At 49.1% G+C, this 12310-nt stretch overlaps 1 protein-coding gene across 1 annotated transcript in view; it reads left to right on the top strand.

Moving 5' to 3' along the window:
- SLC6A5 (solute carrier family 6 member 5) overlaps positions 1 to 12310 on the top strand; it is a 109561-nt gene that overhangs the window by 24995 nt on the left and 72256 nt on the right. The window contains exons 3-4 of the mRNA XM_089660229.1: positions 758 to 899; positions 4688 to 4820. Coding sequence (XP_089516355.1) covers positions 758 to 899; positions 4688 to 4820 — 275 coding nt within the window. The remainder of the gene's footprint in view (positions 1 to 757; positions 900 to 4687; positions 4821 to 12310) is intronic.

Raw genomic sequence — 12310 nt, 5'->3', positions numbered from 1 at the left:
CACTCCCCTCACACAGTTAACCCTTTGATTGCCTAAAAAGAGTTAACCCCTTCCTCCATATTGCCATTAGTACAGTGTCAGTGTTTTTTTTTTTGCACTGATCACTGTATTGGAGTCACTGGGGATGCCAGTGACCCCAAATCAGTTCCCCCCCCCAGTGTCAAAATGTCCACCGCAGTCCCGTCATAAGTCGCTGATCGCCGCCATTATTAGTATAAAATTTTTTTAAAATCCCAGAATCTATACCGCCATTTGTAAATGCTCTAACTGTCACGTAAACCAATTAATTTACACGTATTGGGATTTTTTTTTAGCAAAGACACGGAGCAGAATACATTTTGGCTGAAATCTATGACAAAATTAGATTTTTAAATTTTTTTACTGGACATGTTTTATAGCAAAAAGTCCAAAATATGTTTTTTTTCTCAAAATTGTCTTCTTTTTTATAGCACGAAAAATAAAAAACGCAGAGGCGATTAAATACCACCGAAAGAAAGCTCAATTTGTGGGGAAAAAAAGATGTAAATGTCATTTTGGTGGAGCGTTGCATGACCGCGCAATTGTCAGTTAAAGTAACGCAGCGCCGTAACACAAACCGCTTGGATTACATTCCATTTTAACAAATTTATTAATACATTTGTTTGTTTGTTTGTTTTTTGCACATATTGTTTCTAACATATCTTGAGCGCCATAGTTAAAGTCCTGTTTTGGAATTCTTTTGACTCTTTTTATGTCGGGGGCAACTATCTTCCTCCAGATTCCTGCATCATTGGGGATCACCCGAGGATCCAGATCAAGAACAGTACGTTCTGCATGACGGCCTACCCCAACCTGACGATGGTCAACTACACCAGCCACGGGAACAAGTCATTCGTCAGCGGGAGTGAGGAGTACTTCAAGTAAGTTGTGTGACTTCATATCCAGAGTCATGACTCTCAATAGTTATGGAGTCCTTCTGTGTTTAGAATACATATTGTGACACCAGGACCTGACTCTTGGACGGGGTAAAGCCCCGGTGCACAGGGCCGGATCCAGCCTATCTGGTTTGGGGGTGCAGTAACAAAAAAGTCAGGGGGCATAATGTCACCACTGTGTGTGAGTCACTGAAAATCTTTCACACTGTAGTAGTGTGTATGAGGCTGACACAGAACCTGCCCCCTTATATCAGATGTTATCCTTTCAATCAGGAGTCCTTGTCAGGGTCCCCCTTTACATTGGATTCCTATCAGCTTACCCCCTTACATCAGGGTCCCTATCAGAGTGCCCCCTTACATCAGGGTCCCTATCAGAGTGCCCCCTTAGATCAGGGTACCTACCAGAGTACCCCCTTACATCAGGGTCCCTATCAGAGTACCCCCTTACATGAGGGTCCGTATCAGACTGTCCCCTTACATCAGGGTCCCTATCAGAGTGCCCCCTTATATCAGGGTCCCTATCAGAGTGCCACCTTACATCAGGGTCCCTATCAGAGTGCCCCCTTACATCAGGGTCTCTATCACAGTGTCCCCTTACATCAGGGTCCCTATCAGAGTACCCCCTTACATCAGGGTCCCTATCAGAGTGCCCACTTACATCAGGGTCCCTATCAGAGTACCCCCTTACATCAGGGTCCCTATCAGAGTGCCCCCTTACATCAGGGTACCTATCATAGTGCCCCCTTACATCAGGGTCCATATGAGACTGTCCCCTTACATCAGGGTCCATATCAGAGTACCCCCTTACATCAGGGTCCCTATCAGAGTACCCCCTTACATCAGGGTCCATATCAGACTGTCCCCTTACATCAGGGTCTCTATGAGAGTGCCCCCTTACATCAGGGTTTCTATCACAGTGTCCCCTTACATCAGGGTCCCTATCAGAGTACCCCCTTACATCAGGGTCCCTATCAGAGTGCCCCCTTTACATCAAAGTCCCCATCAGAGTACCCCCTTACATCAGGGTCCCTATCAGAGTGCCCCCTTTACATCAGGGTCCCCATCAGAGTGCCCCTTTACATCAGGATCCACATCAGAATGCCCCCTTACATCAGGGTACCTATCAGAGTGCCCCCTTACATCAGGGTCCCTATCAGAGTGCCCCCTTACATCAGGGTCCCTATCAGAGTGCCCCCTTTACATCAGGGTCTCCATCAGAGTGCCCCCATTACATCAGGGTCCCCATCAGTGTGCCCCCTTTACATCAGGGTCCCTATCAGAGTGTCCCCTTTACATTAGGGACCCCATCAGAGTACACTCTTATATCAGGGTCCCCATCAGAGTGCCCCCTTACAGCAGGGTCCCTATCATAGTGGCCCCTTCCATCAGCAATCCTATCAGAGTGCCCCCTTTACACTAGAGTCCCCATCAGAGTACCCCCTTATATCAGGGTCCCTATCAGAGTGCCCCATTACATCAGGGTCCCTATCAGAGTACCCCCTTTACATCAGAGTCTCCTATCTGAGTTCTCCCTTATATCAGGTGTCCCCATCAGAGTTCCCCCATACATATGATCAGTTATCCCCATCAGAGTTCCCCTTTACATGGATTGCCCCCTTCAGATGCCTCTTTACATCAACTGTCTGCATCAAACTGGCTCTTGGATCAGTGGTTGCAATCTCAGAGACCTGGGGGGAGGGGACAGCTACAATCTGGGTGGACACAGCCCAGCACCCCCCTAGTTGCGGCCCTACTGGTGCCCAACCTTTGACCTTTGATACCTATTGTGTGACCCTCAGGGCTCCGCCTCTTTTCCTGGCTGGAAGACATCTGACCTCATCAAGCTCCCCCCCCATCCAGCCTGACTGTCCCTGACCCGCCCCTTTCATTCATTGGATTTCAGGTCTTTCAATCATGGAGGCTCAGCATTACTTGTGAGCGTTTTCCTAAGGCAGTTGGCATTGAAAATATAGCCCACTCCTCCAAAACTGGCATCCACCCATCAATATTTTTAGAACTCCTACCAATCTTGCATCAAGACGGAGGGCTCTTTAGAAGAGTGCTCAGGGAGGGTGCTGTGATGTTTTCAGATGCACCCAGCTGGTCCCTCCCACCAGCCACAATCTGCATGCATTGCATAGAGAAGCACAGAGATCCAGTGATGCCACTGATGGGTCTAGATGAGGGTATGTAATGAAAACAGACGGGTTTTATTTAAAAAATGTAAAATATAAGCAGATTAAACGTCAACTTTGAATCTTCAGGAGCTCCATCCTTCTGACTCTCAGCTCCATCCTCCTAACTCTCAGCCCCAATCTCCTGACTCTCAGCTCCATCCTCTTAACTCTCAGCTCCATCCTCCTTACACTCCTGATCTCCTGAATCTTAGCTTCATCCTCCCAACTCTAACCTCCATCCTCCTGACGCTCAGCTCCATCCTCCTGACTCTCAGCTCCATCCTTCTGACTCTAAGCTCCATCCTCCTGACTCTCAGCTCCAATCTCCTGACTCTCAGCTCCAATCCCCTGACTCTCAGCTCCATCCTCCTGACTCTCCTGATCTCCTGACTCTAAGCTTCATCCACCCGACTCTAAGCTCCATCCTCTTGACTCTAAGCTCCATCCTCCTGACTCTCAGCTCCATCCTCCTGACTCTAAGCTCCATCCTCCTGACTCTAAGCTCCATCCTCCTGACTCTCAGCTCCATCCTCCTGACTTTCAGCACCATCCTCCTGATTCTAAGCTCCAACCTCCTGACTCTCAGCCCCAATCTCCTGACTCTCCTGATCTCCTGACTCTAAGCTTCATCCTCCCAACTCTAACCTCCATCCTCTTGACCCTAAGCTCCATCCTCTTGACCCTAAGCTCCATCCTCCTAACCCTAAGCTCCAACCTCCTAACTCTCAGCTCCAACCTCCTGACTCTCAGCTCCATCCTCCTGACTCTCAGCTCCATCTTCCTGACTCTAAGCTCCATCCTCCTGATTCTCAGCTCCATCCTCCTAACTCTCAGCTCCATCCTCCTGACTCTAAGCTCCAACCTCTTGACTCTCAGCACCATCCTCCTAACGCTCAGCTCCATCTTCCTGACTCTCAGCTCCATCTTCCTGACTCTCAGCTCCATCCTCCTGACTCTAAGCTCCATTCTCCTGATTCTCAGCTCCATCCTCTTGACCCTAAGCTCCATCCTCCTAAATCTAAGCTCCATCCTCCTGACTCTAAGCTCCATCCTCCTGACTCTCAGCACCATCCTCCTGACTCTAAGCTCCAACCTCCTGACTCTCAGCTCCATCCTCCTGACTCTCAGCTTAATCTTCCTGACTCTAAGCTCCATCCTCCTGATTCTCAGCTCCATCCTCTTGACCCTAAACTCCAACCTCTTGACTCTCAGCTCCATCCTCCTGACTCTCAGGTCCATCCTCCTGACTCTCAGCACCATCCTCCTGACTCTAAGCTCCAACCTCCTGACTCTCAGCTCCATCTTCCTGACTCTCAGCTCCATCTTCCTGACTCTCAGCTCCATCCTCCTGACTCTCAGCTCCATCTTCCTGATTCTCAGCTCCATTCTCCTGACTCTAAGCTCCATCCTCCTGATTCTCAGCTCCATCCTCTTGACCCTAAGCTCCATCCTCCTAAATCCAAGCTCCATCCTCCTGACTCTAAGCTCCAACCAGTGCAGGCAAAATATACGCAGATTAAACGTCAACTTTGGATATTCAGGAGTGGAATGATTTCTGGTGTCTTGAGTTTTGCAAATGAATGTTTATTATTTCAGGTACAATATGCTGAAGATTTCGGCCGGTATTGAATTTCCTGGTGAAATCCGGTGGCCCCTCGTGTTTAGCCTGTTTCTGGCTTGGGTGATCGTCTACGCCTCTCTTGCCAAAGGGATCAAGACCTCTGGAAAGGTAGGGGAGATCCTACAGCCATGCCATGCCATGCCAGCTGTAACCCACAACGTTTGGAAGTTTCTTTCAATATTCTGTACCTCAAAATAGACCCAGATGTGAGCATTAGTCGGCCTGACAATAAATAAAACATATCAATCATTCGATTCCCAGATAATTTGTTACAATTTAGTAAATAAGCTGCAATGACATTATTCTCTGCTGAAGCCCTGTTTTGAGGTCTTCAAGGAAATGTCTGTCGTTTTTCAGAGTGCTTTGTTATTGTAGAGTTTACTTGAAAGTAATTTGTTTTGTTGAGTTGATATGTTTACATGCTTGTTATTGCATATTTTCTAGATTTGTAGTTTCTCCCTCTAGTAGTTTTCTATCTGTCAAATGGTGCAAATAAAACCCATTGGCAGCACATAGAAAACCAACACACTCTGAAGTGTCTGTCCTACAGAAGAATAAGAGATGGCTGTACGATTAGGTGCTGGGAAATAGTTGGTGGTGCTAAATGACAGCAGTTCCTCCCTGGGTGGATCATTGGACACAGGGAAGTCCCTGAAAGAGAGAAGAATTATTTTTCATTACCCCCCCCCCCCGCACCCCACCTTTACCTGACTCATAGTTCCCTTCAAAACCTCCCCTTCTAAACTCTTAGCTTCCTTCTCCCAAGTCTCACCTTTTGACCTTCATTTACCTCCTGCCAGCACTCAGTTCATCCTAAATTTCATCTCCAGCATCCTTACTCTTAGTTTCATTTTCCTGCCTCTGAGCTCCATCCTCCTGACTCTCAGCTCCATCCTCCTGACTCTCAGCTCAATCCTCCTGACTCTCAGCTCCATCCTCCTGACCCTAAGCTCCATCCTCTTGACCCTAAACTCCATCCTCCTGACTCTCAGCTCCATCCTCCTGACCCTAAGCTCCATCCTCTTGACTCTAATCTCCAACCTCCTGACTCTCAGCTCCATCCTCCTGACTCTCAGCTCCATCCTCCTGACCCTGAGCACCATCCTCCTGACTTTCAACTCCATCCTACTGACTCTCAGCTCCATCCTACTGACTCTCAGCTCCATCCTACTGGACTCTCAGCTCCAACCTTCTGACCCTGATCTCCATCCTCCTGACTCTCAGCTCCATCCTACTGACTCTCAGCTCCATCCTCCTGACTCTCAGCTCCATCCTCCTGGACTCTCAGCTCCAACCTGCTGACTTTCAGCTCCATCCTCCTGACTCTAAGCTCCATACTTCTGCCTCTCATCTCCATCCCCCTGACTCTAAGCTCCATCCTCCTGACTCTAAGCTCCATCCTCCTGACTCTCAGCTCCAACCTCCTGACTCTCAGCTCCATCCTCCTGACTCTAAGCTCCATACTTCTGCCTCTCATCTCCATCCCCCTGACCCTAAGCTCCATCCTTCTGACTCTAAGCTCCATCCTCCTGACTCTCAGCTCCATCCTACTGACTCTCAGCTCCATCCTCCTGACTCTCAGCTCCATCTTCCTGGACTCTCAGCTCCAACCTCCTGACTCTCAGCTCCATCCTCCTGACTCTAAGCTCCATCCTCCTGACTCTAAACTCCATCCTCCTGACTCTCAGCTCCAATCTCTTGACTCTAAGCTCCATCCTCCTGACTCTCAGCTCCATCCTCCTGACTCTCAGTTCCATCCTCCTGACGCTAAGCTCCAGCCTCCTGACGCTAAGCTCCATCCTCCTGCTTCTCAGCATCATCCTCCCAACTCTCAGCCTTATCCTCCTAACTCTCAACTACATCCTCTTGACTCTCAGCTCCATCCTCCTGACTCTAAGCTCCATACCCCTGCATCTCATCTCCATCCCCCTGACTCTCAGTTCCATCCTCCTGATTCTCAGCTCCATCCTTCTAACTCTCAGCTCCATCCTCCTAGCTCTAAGCTCCATCCTCCTGGGAACCATTCCTATCCAACAGAATGCAGCAACAGCCCTGAAGAAGGGGGGGGTCCATTCCCTCAAAACGCAATAGATTGATTTACATGTTTAAACTTTTAATGAACTTCACATGAATTATACATCAAAGTTGCAGTTTTTTGGACACCAGTCACTCCTTCTACCCTACCAAAGACCAACAAATGGTCACCATCCCAATTTTTCAGCCCCTCCCTCCCCACTTGATCCTGATTACAAGTATTTCTGCTCTAAGCCAATGAAATGTGAAATCTGATTGGTCCCCATGGGTTGCTGAGCATCATATTTGCAAAAAGGCGATCTATTATTTTCTGTCTTCATAGAATTGTTTCTATTTTCTGTCTTCATAGAATTGTTTCTATTTTCTATTGTCATAGAATTGTTTTGTACTCTATGTTGTCACATATGTATCACACATTTGGTAAATACATCTATATAGATACATTTGCAGAATGTCACAAACAAACACAGCATCGTGCTAATTGACAGCTCAGATTACACAGAGTAGAGAAAACCCCTCTTGCATTATGGGAACTGGGGTTTTTTTTTTGTTTCTGGTTCAGAGAGATAAAAATACCTGGAAGTGTTACCCTGACACATTTCTGTATTTACCATAAACATATATTTGATGTTAGGTCTAATTTATTGCACTGATGTTCTAGGCAGTTCAGAAGAGGGCCACTCATGCAATGACATGTACACTATATTGCCAAAAGTATTGGTCGGCCGGCCTTTCCACACACATGACCTTTAATGGCCCCCCAGTCTTAGTCCGTAGGGTTCAATATTGAGTTGGCCCCGCCCTTTCCACACACATGACCTTTAATGGCCCCCCAGTCTTAGTCCGTAGGGTTCAATATTGAGTTGTCCCCACCCTTTCCACACACATGACCTTTAATGGCCCCCCAGTCTTAGTCCGTAGGGTTCAATATTGAGTTGTCCCCACCCTTTCCACACACATGACCTTTAATGGCCCCCCAGTCTTAGTCCGTAGGGTTCAATATTGAGTTGGCCCTGCCCTTTCCACACACATGACCTTTAATGGCCCCCCAGTCTTAGTCCGTAGGGTTCAATATTGAGTTGGCCCCGCCCTTTGCAGCTATAACAGCTTCAACTCTTCTGGGAAGGCCGTCCACAAGGTTTAGGTGGGTGTCTATGGGAAGGTTGGACCATTCTTCCAGAAGCACATTTGTCAGGTCAGGCACTGATGTCGGGGGAGGAGGCCTGGCTCGCAGTCTCCGCTCTAATTCATCCCAAAGGTGTTCTATGGGGTTGAGGTCAGGACTCTGTGCAGGCCAGTCAAGTTCCTCCACCCCAAACTGGCTCCTCCATGTCTTTATGGACCTTGCTTTGTGCACTGGGGGGCAGTCATGTTGGAACAGGAGGGGCCATCCCCAAACTCCTCCCACAAAGTTGGGAGCATGAAATTGACCAAAATGTTGCCAAAGGGTTAAGAGTTCCCTTCAGTGGAACTAGGGGGCCAAGTCCAACCCCTGAAAAACAACCCAACACCATAATCCCCCCTCCACCAAACTTTACACTTGGCACAATGCAGTCAGGTAAGTACCGTTCTCCTGGCAAATGCCAAACCCAGACATGTCCATCGGATTGCCAGACAGAGAAGCGTGATTGGTCCCTCCAGAGAACACGTCTCCCCTGCTCTAGAGTCCAGTGGCGGCGTGCTTTACACCACGTCATCCGACGCTTTGCATTGCACTTGGTGATGGAAGGCTTGGATGCAGCTGCTCGGCCATGGAAACCCATTCCATGAAGCTCTCTACGCACTGTTGTTGGGCTCATCTGAAGGCCACACCAAGTTTGGAGATCTTTAGCTATTGACTCTGCAGACAGTTGGTGACTTCTGTGCGCTTCAGCATGCGCTGACCCCGCCCTGTCATGTGACGTGGCCTACCACTTGGTGGCTGAGTGGCTGTTGTTCCCAGTGGCTTCCACTTTGTTATAATCCCACTAACAGTTGAGCGTGGAATATTTAGTAGCCAGGAAATGTCACGGATGGACTTATTGCCCAGGTGGCCACCTATCACGGGACCACGCTTGGAGTCACTGAGCTCCTGAGAGCGACCCATTCTTTCACCAATGTTTGTAGAAGCAGTCTGCATGCCTAGGGGATGGATTGTATACACCTGTGTCCATGGAGGGGATTGGAACTCCTGAATCACATGATATGGAGGGGATTGGAACACCTGAATCCCATGATTGGGAGGGGATTGGAACACCTGAATCACATGATTGGGAGGGGATTGGAACACCTGAATCACATGATATGGAGGGGATTGGAACACCTGAATCACATGATATGGAGGGGATTGGAACTCCTGAATCACATGACTGGGAGGGGATTGGAACACCCGAATCAAATGATTGGGAGGGGATTGGAACACTCGAATCACATGATTGGGAGGGGATTGGAACACCTGAATCACATGATGTGGAGGGCGGGGCCAATACTTTTGGCATTATAGTGTATCCGTCAATAGAGGGCAGAGAGGTAAAGTGCATTCAGTTGTGTCCACATGAAACATTTGCTGTACATTTGATCCATTGCTGCCATGTATGCACTGTACGCCGGTCCTCGGCTTCTGTGACTTTGCGTATAAATGACGTCTGTCTGTCCGGAGAGTGTTGACGTAATTCAGTGTGTTACTCTGCTCAGATTAATTTTGCACGTTTTTCAGGTTCTCTCTGGCCACCCTGGAGTGAAGCCATATTAATTACTGGAATGTTCTCTGCAGAGCCTGGTTAGTCTGAAAGGAAGGCGCTACTTTGTATTCCCGCAGAACCTGACGCAATGTCATGACACACGCACCACACTCAGACACAGTTCAGGACTTTCACACTGAAGAGTTAGGGCCGCCGCACCTTGAAACACAAGATTTGTTTGTTCACGATATCATAACTGCCCAGTGACAGTTAGGGGGGTGTTTATAAATAAATAACTGCATAGCTGCTCATCCGTCGAAACTGCATGCAAGTTTGTTTTGTGGGAATGGGGCAAAATCGAATGTTCTCAGGCTTTATTCGCTGCAGATCGAAGATTTGAATGGGGAAAATACCACATTATGGCCACTGGATGGAGCTGATGAGCATACTGATTTCCTCACAGCGCCATCTAGTGTTCATAATGCAGTATTTCCTCCATTCACACATTCAATCTGCAAAGAATAGAGCGAGAACATTCGAGTTTTTCCTCATTTACACAGAAAGAATGCACATGCAGTTTCAACAGCTATGCCCTCATAATGGGCAAAGCAGGGGTACAGACCCAGGAACTCAGCACAGGGATGGCGGGAACCCCTCATAATGGGCACAGCAGGGGTACAGACCCGGGAACTCAGCAAAGGGATGGCGGAAACTCCTCATAATGGGCACAGCAGGCGTACAGACCCGGGAACTCAGCACAGGGATGGCGGGAACCCCTCATAATGGACACAGCGGGTGTACAGACCCGAGAACTCAGCACAGGAACGGTGGCAACCCCTCATAATGTACACAGCAGGTGTACAGACCTGTGAACTCAGCACAGGGACGGTGGGAACCCCTCATAATGGGCACAGCAGGTGTACAGGCCCGGGAACTCAGCACAGGGATGGTGGGAACCCCTCATAATGGGCACAGCGGGTGTACAGACCCGGGAACTCAGCACAGGGATGGTGAAAACCCCTCATAATGGGCACAGCAGGGGTACAGACCCGGGAACTCAGCACAGGGATGGCGGGAACCCCTCATAATGGGCACAGCGGGCATACAGACCCAGGAACTCAGCACAGGGATGGTGAGAACCCCTCACAATGGGCACAGCAGGTGTACAGACCCGAGAACTCGGCACAGGCATAGTGGGAACCCCTCATAATGGGCACAGAGAGCGTACAGACCCAGGAACTCAGCACAGGGATGGCGGGAACCCCTCATAATGGGCACAGCGGGCATACAGACCCAGGAACTCAGCACAGGGATGGTGAGAACCCCTCACAATGGGCACAGCAGGTGTACAGACCCGAGAACTCGGCACAGGCATAGTGGGAACCCCTCATAATGGGCACAGAGGGCGTACAGACCCAGGAACTCAGCACAGGGACGGTGGGAACCCCTCATAATGGGCACAGCGGGTGTACAGACCCGGGAACTCAGCACAGGGATGGTGGGAACCCCTCATAATGGGCACAGCGGGTGTACAGACCCGGGAACTCATCACAGGGATGGTGGGAACCCCTCATAATGGGCACAGTGGGTGTACAGAGCTCAACACAGGTCTTCATGATGAAATGTAGAATCCCCCAAACACCAGTGCAGAGATGGCACCAATAGAGCCTCTGAGGGATAGAGGAGACTGCCGGGAGGTTTAATGTTCCATCATCTACCGAACACTGAAATATTCGATTTGGTTGGACCGAATGCTAGAAAGCAGAAACACATTGAAGCTCATGCTAGCCAACTGCATCCCAGGGATCACATTCCATCCAGCCACGTTTCTTCCAATCCCGGCACATACAGTACATATTGCACTTTTCGGGGTGAAGAACCTCTACTGGGAAACACAAGGCCCCCCCTTGCCTAGGTGACAGTACAGTGACAGTTGAGCCAGTAGGTGGCAGCAGTCATCACACACCATCACAGCCTTCGGTGTTCCCTCCTGAAGTCTCGGGGGAGATTTTGGTAGATGTCCCCCTCCATGTTCTGTGCCGTCACACTGTGCCTCCTGTGATACTCTGCTTTGTGCACATAGTTACTGTGACCTTCTGTGATTGCTGTAATGTCTCTTTTATTCCAGGTGCTCACACGGGCCGCGTCCCTCCGAGTGTACGCAGGGCTCAGCGCCGTCCCCACGCACAGCCAGGCTCCAAGGGCAATGCATCCCGGGTGTCACACCAAATATTTCGCTTTTTAGCATTTCAAAAAAATATCAACTCTCTAAATTTGCATAAATTGGGACTTTGTACTTTTTCCTTTTTTTTATTATAGATATACCTTTTAAAATGGTAATGTAAATGAATCCATCAACATATGTTGGAGTATGAAACTACAGGTTCCTGTATAGGGTTCTAATATACATTTATATATATGTTCACATTTGGGGCTGCCATGCTTGCTCATTCCCAGGGGCCGACTGACCATTTGGGAACTCGGACACTGCCCGAGGGCCCGGGGTCAGTAGGGGGCCCCATGAGATGCCCCCGGTACCTTTTCACAGGCTTTTTTGGGTGTGGGTCCCCATGATCCCCTATTGCCCGGGGGCCCCATGAGTTGTCAGTCCACTCCTGCTCATTCCATATGCGGTCTCTGCTTCCTGCTCTGTAGGTTGTGCTTTACCTCTCCTCTCATCTCGACGTCTCCCAGACCAGGCCTCCTTCACAAGATAATTTGACAAGGCTGACATGTACCCTTCTGAGTGAAGAGATGGATACCTAGATATGTTAATAGAGGAGGCACTCATGACACAGGATTCTCAGAGCACTGGGGGTTTTCTAAAGGATGGTGTGTAGTAGAAGCTGTTTACCCTCAGACTCTCTCTCTGGCACTCTTCTTCCTTCCCTCCCTCTGTCCTCT

This window comes from Staurois parvus, unplaced genomic scaffold (genome assembly GCF_062004578.1).
Source record: "Staurois parvus isolate SC_StPar_1 unplaced genomic scaffold, SC_StPar_1.0 ptg001217l, whole genome shotgun sequence".
NCBI lineage: Eukaryota > Metazoa > Chordata > Amphibia > Anura > Ranidae > Staurois > Staurois parvus.
This window is presented reverse-complemented; position numbering and strand designations above follow the sequence as displayed.